The following is a 20985-nucleotide window of genomic DNA, read 5'->3' on the forward strand; positions in this document are numbered from 1 at the left end:
TTCCTTAAATTCAAATTCATGGAAAGATATGGATAACCCGGAGCTGAGTTGCAGATTGCAGTATGGGTTGGCGATTCAAATTTGACCGAACAGCAAGAGAATATAAATTAAAAGCACTCAGTCAATGAGATACTTAAAAAATAATAAAAAAAATAGGTAGGTAGGTTTCGTGCATGTGCATATTAAGTTTCACGATGAAATAATATTGTCCTAAGAACTAAGAAGGGATCTAGGATTATTTGTTGAAATCAACAATAATGCGCGTATTGCATACTCTGAGGTAAACCAGGCGCACATACAATAAAATGTACCTATGTGTAAAATGGGATAATAACGTAGGAAATGTGACTCATCCTTTATTGTGCACCCTATACTTTTGTATAACCTCAAAATAATACAACAGTAGAAAAGAAGGTAGGCAAGCATTGTACGTCTTTAGAACGAGTTTATAACACACTATTTCTGCATCATCATTCAATATCCTTGTCTTCTCTTTTCAGATCTTTTCTTCCCCTTTCCCGACAAACTTCACCTTGCCTTTTCTCTAACTTTCTGATTGGTACTCTCTATAGTTTCAACGTTGTTTGTTCGAGTTGTGCTTGCTGATCGCTTGTTTTCGGTGTTCTCAAACCATCAGGAATACAGATCAATTTGAGATCGAGACTATTGAGAGTTCATTTGATAATTCTAATGAGTTAAAACAAAGGTTTCCTACCCTACTTCCTTCTTCAGATTCTACCAGTTCTGCATCATCATTCAATAGGGGATATAGCTCAGTGGTAGAGCGCATGCTTTGCATGTATGAGGCCCCGGGTTCGATCCCCGGTATCTCCAAAATTTTTGCACTGATAACTTACGCTAAAATCCATCCACTTGGTTTTTTTTCCATCTTCTATTTATTTTTATGAATTTTTTGTAGGTGTGGTAAGCTGGTAAGTTTCACATGAATTGCACTTTATTGTCAATAAGACCGCAATAAATAATAGATAGATACCTAAATTATTGTAAAATTTCCAATTTTCCATTTGATGCTGTCACTTGATCAGGCGGTATATGCTGCTAATTCACTTTCAAAACTGATTAATTAAAGGGATATCCGCCAGCCTAGTTGGCTTAGTTGATAGTGCGTCTACCTTGGGCCGCGGGTTCGATTTCGGGGACAGATTTTATCCCGAATTTTTGTTCTCGGATTTTATCCCGAATGTTCATTTTAGGAATGGCTAGCTTTCTCTTATCCTGTCTTCCTTCTCCCTTCGATTTTGGGACGATAAGACCTTAGCAGTTACAGTTCCCTCTGTCAAACCTCGACAGAAAGGGATTTCCCAAAGGAAGTAGTAGGACTCGCTGTAGGAGGCATTTACCTATTTGAATCAAGTATGGAAATCCTTTATTTTCATTTCTTATTCTTATTGTTTTACAATGGAAAAACATGGTATGTACCGGGCACATTGTACGCGTACACTGTAGTAGGCATACGAGTTTATGACCAACATCAATGAATTTCAAATATTCCCGCGCTTACTATTGATTCAATTAAAACTACACTCGCGCCATCTATTGCATAAGAAGAGAAGTTTTAGCAGAAGTGGCGATATTTTGTTCCCTGTTTTGTTATTTTCCACTAAAGTAGAGAATAGGTAGCGCCACATTAGAAAAGTGTTAATTTATGAAGCTTTGAGTTTTATATTTGACTTTTCTCACTCGTCACATTTCAAGGGGATATAGCTCAGTGGTAGAGCGCTCGCTTCGCATGTGAGAGGCCCCGGGTTCAATCCCCGGTATCTCCATTGTGATTTTTTTTTTATTATTGCTTGCCTCTTGCTATTTTAAAAAAATCATACTTACATAGTGAAATTGGTCCATAACGATTTTACATTTTAGTCTGTCTAGGAAGCTATCTAGACAAGGAAAGCGATACCAACTCGATTTCACTAAAGGCAATGTGGGGAAAATAAGAATGGTACATAAAGAGGTAGACAAATACTTAATACCTACATAGGTACAAATTCTTTTGTCATGAAATTCAAAGACCAAAGTACAAAACAAAGTACAAAAAGCGAACCAGCCCCCAAATTCAGCAGCATTTCTCACACCAACCACCACCTATGTTGAACACACAAAACGAAGTATTCAAATAAACCCACCACGTCGTAACAAATAACAATAGAGAAAAAAGCAATGACGATATTGGAAAAAAAGGTAAAAGGTACAATGTAGACTTGTAGACGTAAGAAAGGGAAATCAAATAAACACAGAATAACACCTAAATCTTGCCCGGCACCACACAGCTAGCCCCCCTCCTTGACAAGTTACCACTTTGTGAAACGTAAACTTGTAAACTGCTGGCAAGCGTCTAGGACGGAAATACGGCGTGGACTCGTCACAAAAGAAGGAAAATTTCTTAAATAGTGAGGAAACCAAGACATTTTATAACTCGAAATAGAATCTGGATACCACCTTAAGAAGAGCTGGTTCATATGGCTCCGAATAGAACTGATGGCATTCATTGTGAAAATCTGAATATGCCGGAACGCAATCAAAACCCTATTCGGAGCTTTGAACTTTACCTATGTTGTTTCGGAGGAAGGATTTTCCTGACAGACTTTGTCAAGTATGCCGTAATGCCATTCACCGAGGAAACAACGTCACATTCACACTGTATCCAAAAGATTGGAAGAAACGGGGGATGGATAAATTGAATAGAAACAAGGTTGGAAAAGCACAAGAGAGAACACCAACCAGCCTTTGTTGAAAAGCTCTCGGCTGAACAAAAGATTTTGAACTGCATCAGGCACCGTGTTTCTCATGTCGCCATTATTTTCTCCAGCTCAGATTTGTTGAGTTCCTCGTAGAACAAATAATAACTCTCCCTCTCCTTCCTCTTTCTCCTTGTCTTCTCTTTTCAGATCTTTTCTTCCCCTTTCCCGACAAACTTCACCTTGCCTTTTCTCTAACTTTCTGATTGGTACTCTCAGAACACCAACCAGCCTTTGTTGAAAAGCTCTCGGCTGAACAAAAGATTTTGAACTGCATCAGGCACCGTGTTTCTCATGTCGCCATTCATTATTTTCTCCAGCTCAGATTTGTTGAGTTCCTCGTAGAACAAATAATAACTCTCCCTCTCCTTCCTCTTAGAACACCAACCAGCCTTTGTTGAAAAGCTCTCGGCTGAACAAAAGATTTTGAACTGCATCAGGCACCGTGTTTCTCATGTCGCGAATATGCCGGAACGCAATCAAAACCCTATTCGGAGCTTTGAACTTTACCTATGTTGTTTCGGAGGAAGGATTTTCCTGACAGACTTTTTCAAGTATGCCGTAATGCCATTCACCGAGGAACTTGACATAGAATTTACGATTTTTATAATAAGAATAAATCCAGTTGCACATTTTTTTGGACACTCTGTTCTCTGTCAATCTATTGTACAACACCTCCAGATGCGTGTTATCGTAGGCTCCTACTATATCGAGAAAAGCTACGACAAAGTAGTGATTTTTAGCATATGTCTCCTGTATTTTCATATTTAAAACCCTTCCTCTTTCTCCTTGTCTTCTCTTTTCAGATCTTTTCTTCCCCTTTCCCGACAAACTTCACCTTGCCTTTTCTCTAACTTTCTGACTGGTACTCTCTTTCAACGTTGTTTGTTCGAACAACTTGAGATCGAGACTATTGAGAGTTCATTTGATAATTCTAATGAGTTTAAACAAAGGTTTCCTACTTCCTTCTTCAGATTCTACCTAGGAAGATTGATCCACAGAAAAACTTGACTTCTCATATCTAGTAGGTATTAGGAGAACTTGTTATTAAGATTATTAACCTTGTATTACCGACTCGTCGGATAAGAAAAGTCAAGATTGATAATAATATTTCTTTGTTTGACATTAGATTTTCACTTGACTTCTCATATCTAGTAGGTATTAGGAGAACTTGTTATTAAGATTATTAACCTTGTATTACCGACTCGTCGGATAAGAAAAGTAAAGATTGATAATAATATTTCTTTGTTTGACATTAGATTTTCATTTAGCAATCTTACAATGACAGGATTATACCCTACCAGAACAATGAACGAAAGAGTGAGTCGTCAAAACTTCAGACACAAAATGGAATGAGGAAGACAAGAGAAAAGCAAAGGCTCGGAGAGGGAAAGGGGCCGAGGGTTACCCTACCAGAACAATGAACGAAAGAGTGAGTCGTCAAAACTTCAGACACAAAATGGAATGAGGAAGACAAGAGAAAAGCAAAGGCTTGGAGAAGGAAAGGAGCGGAGGGCGAAACAGGATGAGGAAGCTGGTGGAAAGTAAAAATGTAACTTTAGGCAAATTGTATTGAAAGGATACGCACACATGTTTTATAGGAACATATACAATTTCGAGACGATGATGATGTGAGAGAGATTTTTTTTTGTTTTGTTTTGCTAATGTATTTTCCATGTTATCTAACAAGACTGTTAAGTGTTAACTTACGTATACTATTCTTATTTCTTTGCTTAGGTTTGTAAAGTTGTACTTAATTGGCACCTTTTATTCAAATAGGCTTTCCATTTCTAAGTTTCTAATTCTTTCAAGTTCCAAGCTTCCATGAAAGTAATCCATCTCGAGAAATTTGAGTATTGCCTTGAAATTGACAAAAAGAAAACAAGAGCCTACGTTCTACACCTGACGTGACCAAGTGACTAAATTAAAATGGGAACAAACTATAACGCGCCTCCGAATTCTGTGCTGATCCACTCAACGATTCATCCTTCGCTTGCTGACTGGCACTGGCTTTCGTTAGATAAACAGACTCGTACAACCCCACTGCTGACGACTCCAGCACCAAATTCCTCACAGACTCTTTCGTCTTATGTCCCTGACCCGATTCCTTGATGATTTGTTTGAGATCCTCCAGGATCCTCTTATCCCGTTCTTGTTTGTCCATGGCGAAGAGGTTCTCGAGATAGTTGGAATGCTGCTCGACCTCGATGAAGATGGAATCGTTAGGGGAAGGGGGACTACGGCGGGAATTGCCCGGGTTGTGATCGGGGAAAGGACTGTCACCGACTTTGTTGAGGACGAAGTATCCGTTCCCCTTGATGTTGACGTTGATGTAATGCTGAAACCAGAACAGATATATAGCCCTCAGCGATATAAAGACCACTGTAGCTGAACAGGACATTGCAAAGAGTTAGTTAGTTAGTTAATCGGGTTAGGGGTATATCAGAAACAGGTGCCGAACCCCTAGAATCTAGGGGTGACCTAGAAGCTGTAGACTAGTCTAAACTCTAGAAGTCTAGATCAAAATTTAGCAATTTAAAACCGCGAATTATTTGCTACACAGAGGGAGAAAAAACTGTCATGGGACTCAAAACTCAGTTTAACAGTTGTCGAGTTTTGCCGTTTCCAGATAAGCTTGGAACACAAAAGGATGTTCCCTATAAAACAGTATCAGGAATAGTCAGGATGGTACCGTTCTTTACTTACCGCTGCTAGTGGGGCAGGATCAAAATCAATACATAGAATCAGTTGGAAAAGGCTTGGTACAACAATCAGTAAGCACAATATGGTCATAGTCACCATGATCCTCAAGTCTATGTGGAATTTGAACATAAAACACCTAGTTGTTAAAATATTTTACACAACTGGACACTGGAGTAGTTAATAACATCATCAACAAGGATTTAGATCCAACTCAATCCAAGTCCATATTTTCCTACCCCTTTAGAAATCGATCTTTTTGAGTTTTCTTAAATTGAACACAAAAAGTAGGTGGTTAGTGTCGCTGGATCGGTAAATGCAGTTGTGTTGTTGTTCACGGTTTCATCTGGTGTCTTTGTGTTGTTCATTTGTTTACTGTGTTTGTTGTTTCATCTCTGGTGTCTTCTGGTGTTTCTTTACATTTCGCATATTTACTCAACAATTTTTCAATGTTTCTACGTCCATGAGTCCTTTTTTCTTTTCTTTTTCCCGGCATTCGTTATTTGAAATGGATGGACCACGCCTGAGCAGAATTCAGTGACGTTCAAACAGGATCGGCCTTTGTCGTCATTCTAGTTAGATGGGCATGAGCCTCTCACGCTCAGACCATCTGACAAACCACGGACTTTCACACCCTCGGAAAGTAGTTGTAACACATTCTAACTTTACAATTAAACCGTGGTCTAACAACCAACTAAGCCTAAACACCTAAATGAGAACCTATCTACAGTTCTAACACATTAATTTTCTTTAGACCCAAGTTCTCAATTATTAAAATCTAGTGGGCGGATTGGAATAGGTTTTGTCACCCAGACATATATGTATCAAACAAACGTGATAGCCTACATGGGGGTTAACAACAGGTGGTATCCATGAACACATACTGTTGGATCATAATTCACTAGCTTAATATCTGAGGGGGTTAAAGCCGTCTTTCTAAATGGGACAGTTTTATGGTAACCCTGGTATATCTTATATTATAAGAACAAGATCCATTCACTCATTCACATTTCATAGTTCACACACTGATCGCTCTATCTCCAGAACCACAACACCTAGAAAGCTGAAATTTGGTAGGCATATGCCTTGTATGGGCTAGCGCGGGTTCGATTCCCGCCCGGGGCGGATTTTATGCTGATGGGATAATGTTCGTTCTCGGAACGGCTGACTTTCTCCTATCCCGTCTTCCTTCTCTCTTCCATTTCGGGGAGATAAGACCATAGCAGTTACAGTTCTGTTTCCTCTGCAAAACCCTTAAAAAAAAAAAAAAAAAAAAAAAAAAAAAAAATCGATCCCCCTTCCATACCCTGACACCTTCAGCACTGGCCAGGAAGCTACGGGAACAAGTAGGTAACACATATTTATCGCACCAACAACATTTAAATCGGTACCTACCATGTATGATTAATACAGGATATTTTCCATCAGAGGTGTTATCGTCAGGGAAAAATAGACGAACATGTAGAGCAGGATACAACTTGTTATCTGTTTATATTATAGGTATAACAGCATACTTTCCAGCATGGTTTTGTATCGGCGTGTTGCTCTTCATGACAGCCACTCTTTCCATGATATCCACTCATCAGCCCTGTAGAAATGTCCTCGTTCCCTTTCCGGTTGTTTATCCATTCCTTCTTATTATTTTTATTAAATGAAAGCATGTATAATTTTCTTCCTAATGAACCTGGAATGTCTTCAAACATGATGTAATCATGTAACTATGTCTATGTATGTACAATGTAAGTACATATCACATACCTCCATGTGTATGTACGTAAGGGTATGTACTTGTGCATCTCGAATACTCATAATTTGAAGAAGAAAAGAAGAACATCAGTAACTTATACTCTTCACAGTTGGGGGGAGGGGGTTTTATTGTTTGTTCAGACAGCCAGATATGTTTCGCCATTGTTGGCATTATCCGTGTAAAACCTTTTTTAAAGAGGTTTGATAGAGGGAGGTGCTAAGGTCTTATCGTCCCGAAAGCGAAAAGAAGACAGGATAGGAGAAAGCCAGCCCTTCCGAGAACGAAATTCAATTCTCCTTTCCTATGAAACCAATACGTCCGTCATGTTTGTCTACATTTTCTACAATGCTGCTCATTTTTTGTTTTAATTTTTACCTAAGCAGGGGATACTCTTCACAGTTGGGGGGAGGGGGTTTTATTGTTTGTTCAGACAGCCAGACATGTTTCGCCATTGTTGGCATTATCCGTGTAAAATCTTTTTATAAACAGGTTTGATAGAGGGAGGTGCTAAGGTCTTATCGTGCCGAAAGCGAAGAGAAAATAGGATAGGAGAAAGCCAGCCCTTCCGAGAACGAAATTCTATTCTCTTTTCCTATGGAATCAATACGTCTGTCATGTTTGTCTACATTTTCTACAATGTTGCTCATTTTGGCATGACTATCTCCTACAATTTTCTCCATATTTGTGTTGTGATTGATATCAGTGGATATTAATTCCATTATTTCCACCAAGCAATACTATTATCTATCATTCATATGCACTATCTCTCAGTTTCACTCTTTTTTTGTGCCTAAGATCGCAAGTACAAGTACCTCATATTTGTACTCAAAAAGCCCACTCCAAGGCTTAGGTGTAGGGGCAAACAGCCTTAAAAGGATGGGTTAAGCTTCTACAAACAAGTAACTACCTCTTTTTAGCCCAAGATCGTACGTACAAGTACCTCATATTCATACACAAAAGGCCCACTCCAAAGCTTAGGTGTAGGGACAAACAGCCTTAAAGGATGGGTTAAACTCCTACGACCAAGTACCTCAAGTTGCATCAGTGTACAGACCACCCTGAACCTTCTAGACGTAATGTAGTACGTACCTAGTTCCCATATGACTAACATGAATGATGATGAAAGTTGACTGAGGCTCATAAATAAAAAACCGTAACACTCAGAAGTCAGAAGGTAATGTTGGACACAGGCCATACAGACTGCCATGCCCTTAGTAGGGGGAAATGTGAGTGACTAATAAAGCTGGGGTCTACAATCTCATGCTGTAGTCACACCTTACCTCTGAGAATGCTCTGAGACTATGCTCGAACAGTCTCCAAGCATTCGTAGTGGCAAAGATCAGGAGAATTGTTCTTTATTGCTTTGATCATGCCAAAGCCCAGAACCATTGACTTGTGTCAGACAGTCGGAAAGAGTAAAGCTGTCTCCAGACATAGTGGAACGCGTCGATCGACCATCGATCGGTGAATCTATGATGTTGAGACACCGTACAGTTTCAGTCGACGTCGATCGACGGGGTCGACTGTGTGGACACAGCTTAATGGTGCGTTTCTACTTTCTACTCACTCGGCATGATCTGTATTCATTTAAACATTTTAAGCAAATAACACCAGAAAACTTTTTTCAATCAGCAAAACCCATACAAGCAGATCTACGAAACCTCTTCTGACCACTAACCAATGAACCTGCACCTCCCAGACACGGTGGCACACATTAGTTCCAATGGACATAAGACACAGGATATGGGACTCGCGGTGAAAGGGGTATTCGTGTCCGCTGCTCAACCAGTTTTTAGCCTGATCTCAGAATCTCAGTGATCTCAGCAGAGAGGGGAACCGGGTTACATCATCATGGTTTATTGGCTTAAGGAACTTCGTAGCTCTCCTGAACTAATAAGGCTAGCCCCTCACTGTCAGGTAGACCTGATCAAGTCCGCCACCTGATAGTGTGTGTGTGCTCATCTGCTATCAGGTAGACTTGATAGGCGGAACTTTTCAGCCGCACCTGTCAGGTCTACATGATAGTGTGTGTGCTCATCTGCTATCAGGTAGACTTGATAGGCGGAATTTTTCAGCCGTAGCTGTCAGGTCTACCTGATAGTGTGTGTGCTCATCAGGTAGGTAAACCTGAGAGGTCTACCTGATAGTGAGTGGCTGGCTTAACAGAATGGTTTGAGGATTATCGTAATAGTAGGTGGTTAGTGTCGCTGGATCGGTAAATGCAGTTGTGTTGTTGTTCACGGTTTCATCTGGTGTCTTTGTGTTGTTCATTTGTTTACTGTGTTTGTTGTTTCATCTCTGGTGTTTCTTTACATTTCACATCTTTACTCAACAATTTTTCGATGTTTCTACGTCCATGAGTCCTTTTTTTTCTTTTAATTTACTCAACAATTTTTCAATGTTTCTACGTCCATGAGTCCTTTTTTCTTTTCTTTTTCCCGGCATTCGTTATTTGAAATGGATGGACCACGCCTGAGCAGAATTCAGTGACGTTCAAACAGGATCGGCCTTTGTCGTCATTCTAGTTAGATGGGCATGAGCCTCTCACGCTCAGACCATCTGACAAACCACGGACTTTCACGGTGTGTTTCAGTAAAACTTTTTCCTTTGGTATTTCTGGTACTCTTTTCTCTTTTGTCACCTGTTCTCAATAGGTACTCCTCTTTTGTGGGGATAAACGGACATATTCCTGACAGGTATTCATGTATTTCTCTGACACAAGTGAGTCCAAAGTTGAACTTTTTCGAGTTCCTCTGAAAGTGAGAGTGTAATCCCACCTCTTCCTGTTCACCCTTCCATCCCCTCTAACCTCCCTCTCCCCTCTTTCTCATACCTCAGACACCCCTGAAGGAATGTCACTCATCATCTTGCCCAGGCTCTCTGAAAATACCGAGAGGAAAGAGAAAAAAGGATATTTACAGGGGCGTGTCCACCTACTTCTGAACCAAATTTTTGCAAGGATGCTTTTAAGGTATTTTTCGGACAATTTTTAGTACAATTTTCGGATTTCGTTCTAACTTTTCACGAACTGAGCACAATCTTTGATTGACGTTTTTGCGTACTGGAAGTCAAAGCAACTATAAACGCGATACCGTATTAATCACCGTTCCAGATACTGACGAGGTGAAGATAGGTGAAAACTTTATCTAAAGAATTTGATCCTAACTCAGTGTTGAATAACTAGTTAGATACGGTTAGTCAAAGAACGTTTATACCATGGAGGTAGGAATTGCATGATGGTGTGGACATCAGCATGACCAAGATTCGTACAAGCTGAACCCATGTTTTGGGGCTGTTTACACCTTATAGCTTATACCTAAGCCTCGGAGTGGCCTTTTTGTGTATGATCAATTGATCACCATCATAACCAAGAACTTAGATCACCTACAGATTCATTTCGTCTTTATTTTAATCCAGTTTCGGACATTCATCCATCCCCACGATTTTTTTTTCTTTTTTTTTACGGCTTTCTTTCTCCTAGAGGAGCTCTTCCACCCAACCACTAGTTTTCGGTTGTATGATTTCTTCAGAAGTCTCGATCTCCCTACCATACCCTGACACCTTCAGCACTGGCCAGGAAGCTAAGGGAACAAGTCGGTCATATTTATCACACCAACAACATTTAAATCGGTACCATGTATGATTAATACAGGATATTTTCCATCAGAGGTGTTATCGTCAGTTCTGGATAATTTCATTGAGGTCATTGGTTTACCCGCACTGATTATTATGGAATGATTGGAATGACCCGTAACCGGGCACTCAATGCGAAGTTCTTGCCAAAAACAGTAAAACTTTTTCCTTTGGTATTTCTGGTACTCTTTTCTCTTTTGTCACCTGTTCTCAATAGGTACTCCTCTTTTGTGGGGATAAACAGACATAATCCTGACAGGTATTCATGTATTTCTCTAACACAAGTGAGTCCAAAGTTGAACTTTTTCGAGTTCCTCTGAAAGTGAGAGTGTAATCCCACCTCTTCCTGTTCACCCTTCCATCCTCTCTTACCTCCCTCTTCCCTCTTTCCCATACCTCAGACATCCCTGAAGGAATGTCACTCATCATCTTGCCCAGGCTCTCTGAAAATACCGAGAGGAAAGAGAAAAAAGGATATTTACAGGGACGTACCCACCTACTTCTGAACCAAATTTTTGCAAGGATGCTTTTAACTGAAGCCCTATCCATTCCTTCTTATTATTTTTATTAAATGAAAGCATGTATAATTTTCTTCCTAATGAACCTGGAATGTCTTCAAACATGATGTAACTATGTCTATGTATGTACAATGTAAGTACATATCACATACCTTCATGGGTACATACATGGGTATGTACTTGTGCATCTCGAATACTCGTAATTTCATAAATAATAATACTCGTATCTAACGTTGTACACAGAGATCTACACAGCAAGCTAGTAGGTAGGTTGTTACATAGTTACACTGCTGTAAAGAAATGTCAATTAGTAGATAAATCACGAGGGTGACTGTATCTATACTTACCTCAGGAACCATAGGCCGACCGTAACGAGTTTGCAAAAAAGACATCAAAAAGAGCACTCACAAAGGTAGGTATGTAATTATTCTTAAAAAACAACGAAAATACTCGAGACACTGCTGTAAAGAAATGTCAATTAGTAGATAAATCACGAGGGTGACTGTATCTATACTTACCTCAGGAACCATAGGCCGACCGTAAAGAGTTGCAAACAAGACATCAAAAAGAGCACTCACAAAGGTAGGTATGTAATTATTCTTAAAAAACAACGAAAATACTCGACAAACACTCAAAACACAATGTATAAAAACACTAGTTGAAAATGAAAACACAACTAAAATTAACTAAATAAACTGCTAGAAAAAAAAAATAATAAAATAAAATAAATTCCAAACCATTTACATAGGTACTATGACTGTTTAAAATGTCAAAAAACGAGAAACACTTGTTGCTTGATGGTGCTCAGAATCCAAATGCACGATTTTTAGGAAAACAGAAAGTTATTTTAGGAATACGGTTGGTCCAGCGCAGCAGTAGCCAATAGCACACGCACAATGAAATGAAATCAAAATTCAAAATTCCGTAACGGATTTTCCTTTCTCGCTCTTCTTTGTAAGGCACTCCAAATTCGAGTACTTGTAGGTATGCTCACGAATTTTCGCATCAGCAAAATGCAGGGTTGCCATTTATTCAACAAGACTGTCCGGAGTCCGGACCTACCTTTAGGACTTCGATATTTAATAATTTAATATGTGTTAGGTTAGGTGTCTAAGTATAAGGAGGTACCTAGGTAGCCGAAATTCAAAATTCCGTAACGGATTTTCCTTTCTCGCTCTTCTTTGTAAGGCACTCCAAATTCGAGTACTTGTACGTAGGTATGCTCACAATGCTCACGAATTTTCGCATCAGCAAAATGCAGGGTTGCCATTTTTTCAACGAGACTGTCCGGACCTACCTTTAGGACTTCGGCCCTTAATATGTGTTAGGTGTCTAAGTATAAGGAGGTACCTAGGTAGCCGTTTGGCAATTTTGGTGCTAATTAAAATGCTTTTTCTACCTAGCTGTATCGTTTATGAACCAATTTGAATTCAGCACACTCTCTCAAGACTATTAGTGTTTAACTTTAATTGCCAAATAATAAAAGCAGCTATATTTTCTCCTCAGATTACTATTTTAGTAGGTACACACGTAAATTACATCATTAAAAGCATGATAATTATGTTTAATTCTCTAAAAGTTATGTATCTTAGGAAAGTCATTCAATAGGGGATATAGCTCAGTGGTAGAGCGCATGCTTTGCATGTATGAGGCCCCGGGTTCGATCCCCGGTATCTCCAAAATTTTTGCACTGATAACTTACGCTAAAATCCATCCACTTGGTTTTTTTTCCATCTTCTATTTATTTTTATGAATTTTTTGTAGGTGTGGTAAGCTGGTAAGTTTCACATGAATTGCACTTTATTGTCAATAAGACCGCAATAAATAATAGATAGATACCTAAATTATTGTAAAATTTCCAATTTTCCATTTGATGCTGTCACTTGATCAGGCGGTATATGCTGCTAATTCACTTTCAAAACTGATTAATTAAAGGGATATCCGCCAGCCTAGTTGGCTTAGTTGATAGTGCGTCTACCTTGGGCCGCGGGTTCGATTTCGGGGACAGATTTTATCCCGAATTTTTGTTCTCGGATTTTATCCCGAATGTTCATTTTAGGAATGGCTAGCTTTCTCTTATCCTGTCTTCCTTCTCCCTTCGATTTTGGGACGATAAGACCTTAGCAGTTACAGTTCCCTCTGTCAAACCTCGACAGAAAGGGATTTCCCAAAGGAAGTAGTAGGACTCGCTGTAGGAGGCATTTACCTATTTGAATCAAGTATGGAAAGCCATTATCCGAACCCCACAAACACACCAGACCACAGAGCTGAGAAAATACCACAAACCTTTTGAATAAGTATTATCTCTGGTGTCCGAAATGTATAACATTTTGCGGAACATTTTGTTATGGATGCGTTATCGCTGTTCTATTAAGAGAAAAGAGGACCTATTGACCAAATGCTGAAATAAATCTTTTCGAAACTGTCATGAAAATTATGATGGTTATATTGAATGAAACTGCGCATTGTGGTTAAAGCTCATAAAATAATGTGATTACGAAACAGCTAAAAGAAGTACATACAGACAAAGGTCACCAAAGCAATTATGATGCAATGTGTTCAAAATAGAGGTCTTAAATCTACAAAATGAATACCTAGGTTTTGGAAAGATAAAATAATTGAACAGAACGTATCTAATAACAATAAATTATCACCAATTGAAATGGATGAACTTGGACAGTAAAAGATAAAAAACAGAGAATCTAAAAAAACAATAATGGGGGAAAAGCTTATTCAAATTAATTGAAAGTACACACCTAAATGAAAATAAATAACCCCGAAAAAAAATCCCAATACTTCTATCTAAAGCTGAAATCTTCCTGATCAGCATTCTCGATGTATTAAAAGGCGTTAAATATATCCTCTAAACAGTCTAAACCCTCTAAAGGACTACCCACATTATAAAGATAAAAATAAAGAAGAGATTGTAATTCGGTTTAATCAATTGAAAGTAGTTTCTGGTATAATGTTTGTTATTTCCTTTTGATATAAATGTGTTGGCAAGGATGTCGGTTCTAATGAAAACAAAAAGAAAATTGGAAGAAGAGAAAAAAATCTGTTCCCGCAGCGTTCATTGCAAGGGGTTTGAAAAATTGTGCTGGGAGATGTTTTCATTTGCTTGGAAAATCAAGGACAAGGATACTCAGATAATCCAACAAATTCATAATAATAAATGAGAGCTACTCAGTCTTTTCTCTCTTGATATTTATTTTGCTGATATTGTCATTGGAAATAGACTTGTCCATTCTATTTCTAATGACAATATCAGCAAAATACAAAACAGAAACATCTAAAACGAATCTGTGTTTCCAATGTTCTTCGAGTTTACAAAGTCTGAGAAGCACTGTCGGAAAAATATATTCAAGAAGAGAAATGTGGTGTGAGGCATAGGAGAAGAAGCAGAACCAGGAGTGGAAAGAGGAAATAAAAAGAGGATTCGAGAAGCAAGAGAAAATTGAGAGAATATTGGAAAAGAACGATGGGATGGATAAAGTTTAATTAAATGCTTAAGATGGAAACAGAGAAGGAACGGCAGGTACGGGAGATAACAGTGCTCCTTACTAATGTTTATAAATTATCCTCAATTCTTTTGCTTCTTTATTTGTATAGGGTCAGAAGTGGGCGTAGGCTTCCTAACTAGGCCTTTTCACAATTTTCTGACTATGACTGAATTGGGCCTTTTCTGAAAATATTTTCGCGTTGTTTGTCAAAGCTCAAGCTTCTTTTGAACACCCATTTGATCTTTTTTGAGCCTCTTGAAAGATTGACTGATTGAGCATCTACCGATAGCCGATACCGCATTTGAATTTGAACTAGTCTGAATCAAAAGATCTCATCTACTCATCAAGCTTCTAAAAGCAAAGCGTTTCTTTTAGTTTTAGACAGCTCTGCTAGGAGTTTTAAGAGCAGTTCAATTTATCATTTCTGAAGGCTCTTTCTGTACTAAAACAGTATCAGGAATAGTCGGGATGGTACCGTTCTTTACTTACCGCTGCTAGTGGGGCAGGATCAAAATCAATACATAGAATCAGTTGGAAAAGGCTTGGTACAACAATCAATAAGCACAATATGGTTATAGTCATCATGATCCTCAAGTCTATGTGGAACTTGAACATAGGACACCTAATTATTGAAATATTTTACACAACTGGAACCTGGAGTAGTTAATAACATCATCAACAAGGATTTAGATCCAACTCAATCCAAGTCCATATTTTCCTACTCCTTTGGAAATCGATCTTTTTGAGTTTTCTTGTCTTGAATTGATTTTCTTAAATTGAACACAAAAATTTTGATATTTTTCAGGCAAATTGTATTGAAAGGATACGCACACATGTTTTATAGGAACATATACAATTTCGAGACGATGATGATGTGAGAGAGATTTTTTTGTTTTGTTTTGCTAATGTATTTTCCATGTTATCTAACGCTCCTTAGAGTCCTTACTGCTTCTCCGACTCCTTAGAGTCCTTACTGCTTCTCCGACTCCTTAGAGTCCTTACTGCTTCTCCGACTCCATAGAGTCCTTACTGCTTCTCCGACTCCTTAGAGTCCTTACTGCTTCTCCGACTCCTTAGAGTCCTTACTGCTTCTCCGACTCCTTAGAGTCCTTAGACCTTAGACTCTTGGGTCTCATCCTTTGTGCTCCTTTCTTCGTCCTCGCAATCCTCTTTCTTCCTCACCTCTTCATATCTCTCCTTCTTCTCCCTAACGCTCTGTGTACCTATTTTCAGCTCCCGACTGATCACTGAAGCAAAGCAATGTTGTGCGTTGTGATCTGGTCTGGGGACCATCTGGACATTACGTGCTGAAGAAAAATAAATGTGGGCAGGTGGGCCAATAAATGGTACGTTTTTTAGGTGGACGAATAAATGGTACACTTACCCTATAAGTGGGTTCATTGGACGAACACTAACACAATCTTTGATTGACGTTTTTGCATACTGGAAGTCAAAGCAACTCGATATACCGTATTAATCACCGTTCCTGATTCTGACGAGGTGAAGATAGGTGAAAACTTTATCTAAAGAATTTGATCCTAACTCAGTGCTGAATAACTAGTTAGATACGGTTAGTCAAAGAACGTTTATACCATGGAGGTAGGTTTTGCATGATGGTGTGGACATCAGCCTGACCAAGATTCGTACAAGCTGAATACATATTTTGGGGCTGTTTACACCTATGTAAATATGTAGATGCAGTTTCTTTGTGTTATTATGTCACAACTTTGGTGCTCACTGCAGCATTGTAGTATTTTCCAAATATCTCAATAATCCTAAAATCCAATGTTTACCTACCATGCTGGCACCGGTCGCTATGCGCATTTATATGTCATAGCTACTCATTTTCCTCACGAGGCTGAGTGGGCCCCGGAACAGCCAGTCATGTAATCAATCCTTTGCAGATACAAATTTCTTGACCCCGCCGGGAATCGAACCCGGGTCTCCCGCGTGCAAGGCGAGTGCAGTGACCACTACGCCAATTTCTTGACCCCGCCGGGAATCGAACCCGGGTCTCCCGCGTGCAAGGCGAGCGCAGTGACCACTACGCCATGGGAGCTTTACGCCTATACCTGCCTAAGCCTCAGAGTGGGCTTTTTGTGTATGATCATTGATCACCATCATAACCAAGAACTTAGATCACCTACAGAATAACCAAGAACTTAGATCACCTACAGATTCATTTCGTCTTTATTTTAATCCATTTCCGGACATTCATCCATCCCCACAAAGTTTTCGGTTGTATGATTTCTTCAGAAGTCTCGATCAGATGGAATCGTTAGGAGAAGGGGGACTACGGCGGGAATTGCCCGGGTTGTGATCGGGGAAAGGACTGTCACCGACTTTGTTGAGGACAAAGTATCCGTTCCCCTTGATGTTGACGTTGATGTAATGCTGAAATCAGAACAGATATATAGCCCTCAGCGATATAAAGACCACTGTAGCTGAACAGGACATTGCAAAGAGTAAGTTAGTTAATCGGGTTAGGAGCAGATCAGAAACAGGTGCCGAACCCCTAGAATCTAGAGGTGAGTTGAGGACAAAGTATCCGTTCCCCTTGATGTTGACGTTGATGTAATGCTGAAATCAGAACAGATATATAGCCCTCAGCGATATAAAGCCCTCAGCCATGCACTGTAGCTGAACAGGACATAACAAAGAGTTAGTTAGTTAATCGGGTTAGGGGTAGATCAGAAACAGGTGTCGAACCCCTAGAATCTAGAGGTGCCCTAGAAGCTGTAGACTAGTCTAAACTCTAGAAGTCTAGATCAAAATTTAGCAATTTAAAACCGCGAATTATTTGCTACACAGAGGGAGAATAAACTGTCATATATAGGACTCAAAACTCAGTTTAACACTTGTCGAGTTTTGCCGCTTCCAGATAAGCTTGGAGACAAAAGGATGTTCCCTAAAACAGTATCAGGAATAGTCGACATGAAAATATCATTAAAATGACACAACATGTCTACAGTCCTACGAAACATGCACTTTCCTTCCCCCCTTCCTCTCTCTCTCTCTCTCTCTCTCTCTTCCTCTCTCTCTCTCTCTTTCTTTCTCCCTCTCTCTCTCTCTACCTTTCCGTCTTTCTCTCCCTCTTTCCACTTCCCACCCCATTGTAAAACTTTATTTTGCCACTCTAACTGCCATTGTGATGGAACTTTGAAATGACACTGAAACGTAGTGTCTTGAAAAATAATCCAAGGCCTGTTCCTTGTTTACTTATTTCCGGAAATTCCCAAGTTTAGTATTCAAGGAGTATCTATCCTTTAAATAGTTATAGGTAGGTAAATATTGAAATCGAAATCAGTCTTCCTTGAATACACCCTCCTTGATCACTTTCTAGGGAATTTGTAATCATGAAAATTAAGGAGCTCTCCTTAGAATAATTAATGTAAGGCGTATTTCAAAACAAGAAACCAAGTCAACCAACACAAGAACATAATACGCGAATAATACAGGGTATCTGTAGTAGATAACCATCAGATATAGGTACTGTGGTACTGACCGATAACATGAAAGAGAGCGAATTCAAGTCCTGACCCGGTCCTGCGCGGTGTATGAAATTTCGTCATCGGTTTTAGAGTTTTAAATCATGGTATACTGATATCCATAACTCTCAGCTCTACTGATAAGGTGATAGAGAATACCTTAAGCCCCTGAAGGAGAGACCATTTAGGCGAAAGCCTAATAGTCAAGGATGATTATAACACCTAAAGAAGTCAAAGAAATCAGTCGTCAAAAAAGAAGGCCTTGGTAAGAAGTCTTCTAGATAACTAAAGGGAAAGTCACAAAAGATCTAAACAGGTCGCAGTGACATAGGGCGTTTATTATAGCCGATGGCCCCTCTTATACCGGCACACGGACCAATGGCTGAAACTTTGGATTTAGGCTCTGGGGACATCAAAACGTGTTTTTTGCTACTAAAAATTGACCATCGAAAATTTTGTCAAATACATTAATGCTTCCTTCTTTGCAGACCAATTCCAAGGAATATGCAGCCATGATAGAGCATTGGTCTTTTTGGTTTTTTTTTTTTTTTTTTTTTTTTTTTTTTTTAATCGGCGGAACTCTTGGACCAATCAAAGGCCTCAAAAATATATGTTTACTACCCAGAGAAAACAGCATGGTTATGTTTTGTAGAAAAATTACAGCTTGATTTGGCAGACTTCTTTCATGAATTGAACAAGATACTCTCGAACAATACAGAGAATCCTGGATTTAAGAGAAAAAAAGGGTGGTGCCCTCGATTCTCTTATATCCAGTTTCGACTGTACTGTCGAATACAGAGAATGCCATCTTACCTTCCATGGCATGGAATCAATCCTACAATTAAATCCAAATTGTCCTTTTTCAAACTTTTCGTGAGTTCCCTTATAAGGTTGTCTCGTACATCTGACAACACTGACGACAGTGTATTGGAATATTGGATATGTGGCGTCTATTGTGCAGATATTATGCCATCCGTGAATCTAGTAATAGTCATAATTATCATACCACGTGACGAGTATAAAGTTCGGCCATGCCTTTTGTACAAGTTTGGCCATGCCTCGGGATGAACTAGCGGTATTCCGGAGCGAAGCGACGGAATTCAGCTAGTGTTCTGATAAGATCCAAAGCAGAATAAAAATATATCAGATTTTAATGCTGTGGGGTGAAGGGACTTTTCATCTAATGCCCGCCACTCGCGCTTGGACCGTCTGAAAGATCTGGGTCTTTGTCTGACATTCGGAACATCTGTGGCGGAAAAAGCTCGTGAACTAGGTCTGTCAGATCATCTGAGAGATTGCGGTCTGCAGCTTTTCTGGCCACACACCTTCCGACTTCCGAGGGTCTGAAATCCAAGATGGCGCATCATCGGAATCGGTTCCATTTCCGAAAGGGAAATACACCTCATGTCCGCTTCTAGATGAAGGTGTAGATCGGACAAAAAGTTGGACATATTTGGTAGTGGCATCGCCTTTCATCTCGAGAGGGCTGACGGCCAAATGAATAATTCATCATACGTCTAATAAACAATCCTACAATTAAATCCAAATTGTCCTTTTTCAAACTTTTCGTGAGTTCCCTTATAAGGTTGTCTCGTACATCTGACAACACTGTATTAGAATATTGGATATGTGGCGTCTATTGTGCAGATATTATGCCATCCGTGAATCTAGTAATAGTCATAATTATCATACCACGTGACGAGTATAACAGAATGCTATAGGTACTTGAACTCTACACGTCTCAAGAGTACTCCAGAGGCACCAACAAGACTAGCTGGTAGTAAATAGAGGTACTTTGAATATGGCAGGATGGCCATCAGCTATTCCATGCCATGGAAGGTAAGATGGCATTCTCTGTATTCGACAGTACAGTCGAACCTGGATATAAGAGAATCGAGGGCACCACCCCTTTTTTCTCTTATATCCAGGATTCTCTGTATGTATTATGTTCGAGAGTATATTGTTCAATTCATGAAAGAAGTCTGCCAAATCATGCTGTAATTTTTCTACAAAACATAACCATGCTGTTTTCTCTGGGTAATAAACATACAAGAGTTCCGGCGATTAAAAAAATAGCCTAAACTGACAGCTGACTTCTTTCATGGATTGGACTGTAGCTATCTAAAGTTATATTGCCAGGTGCTGCGTAAGATCCATGCGTAAGATCTTCAAATATATTGACCAAATTCAAACATAGTGCAACCAAGAAGACGTAGAAAATTCGCTAAACTGAGGGAGTTTATAAGGGGATTTAGATATACGATCTCTTCATATGTCTTACTTGTGTCTTTATACTTCCACTGAAAAGCAATGTGTGCAAATAACGAGATAGAAAACATATCAAATGTCTGTTCGGAGAAAATGTTTGAAGAAATTCAAGCCAACACTAGTGACTGCAGACTGTAGTGTAGATAGATACATAGAGTCAGGCAGAAAGTCAATGTTGTGCAGAAATTTAACACCAATGTGTATCAAGATTCAAGATAAGAATAAGGACAATGCTTAGGGTGACAGCAAACTTATCTACTTATAAACTGTGTTTTCACCACTTCGACCAATGCTTTATCAACTTGCTTGTACCAATGGTCGAACATTTGAAAGGGATGAAAAAGAATCACTTACGCAGACAATTTTAGCAGGGAC

General features: G+C 39.3%; 1 protein-coding gene and 3 non-coding genes across 4 annotated transcripts; 3 read left to right on the top strand and 1 right to left on the bottom strand.

Annotated features, from left to right (window-relative positions):
* The first annotated feature begins 762 nt into the window (after nucleotides 1-762).
* On the top strand, nucleotides 763-834 carry Trnaa-ugc. Its single transcript has one exon. It is a non-coding gene; the product is annotated as a tRNA-Ala (tRNA).
* Nucleotides 835-1715: 881 nt separating this feature from the next.
* On the top strand, nucleotides 1716-1787 carry Trnaa-cgc. The gene has a single exon. It is a non-coding gene; the product is annotated as a tRNA-Ala (tRNA).
* A 2780-nt stretch (nucleotides 1788-4567) lies between these two features.
* On the bottom strand, nucleotides 4568-5737 carry LOC103515472. Its single transcript, XM_008480413.2, has 2 exons — nucleotides 5463-5737; nucleotides 4568-5094 (listed from the first exon to the last, which is right to left on the bottom strand). Exons 1-2 carry the CDS (start codon nucleotides 5586-5588, stop codon nucleotides 4681-4683), a joined length of 540 nt encoding a protein of 179 aa, XP_008478635.1. The 5' UTR covers nucleotides 5589-5737; the 3' UTR covers nucleotides 4568-4680.
* Nucleotides 5738-12961: 7224 nt separating this feature from the next.
* Trnaa-ugc lies at nucleotides 12962-13033 on the top strand. Its single transcript has one exon. It is a non-coding gene; the product is annotated as a tRNA-Ala (tRNA).
* Nucleotides 13034-20985: the final 7952 nt, after the last annotated feature.

The sequence above is a fragment of the Diaphorina citri genome, unplaced genomic scaffold (genome assembly GCF_000475195.1).
Source record: "Diaphorina citri unplaced genomic scaffold, Diaci psyllid genome assembly version 1.1 scaffold1350, whole genome shotgun sequence".
Lineage (NCBI taxonomy): Eukaryota > Metazoa > Arthropoda > Insecta > Hemiptera > Psyllidae > Diaphorina > Diaphorina citri.

What these genes read in the sequence shown, in the direction of transcription:
- LOC103515472 (XM_008480413.2), bottom strand. Translation starts at nt 5,588, where the DNA reads ATGTTCAAATTCCACATAGACTTGAGGATCATGGTGACTATGACCATA. An exon ending in ATCCTGCCCCACTAGCAGCG is followed by an intron (nt 5,095 to 5,462) that starts GTAAGTAAAGAA and finishes TTCTGGTTTCAG; the next exon opens with CATTACATCAACGTCAACAT.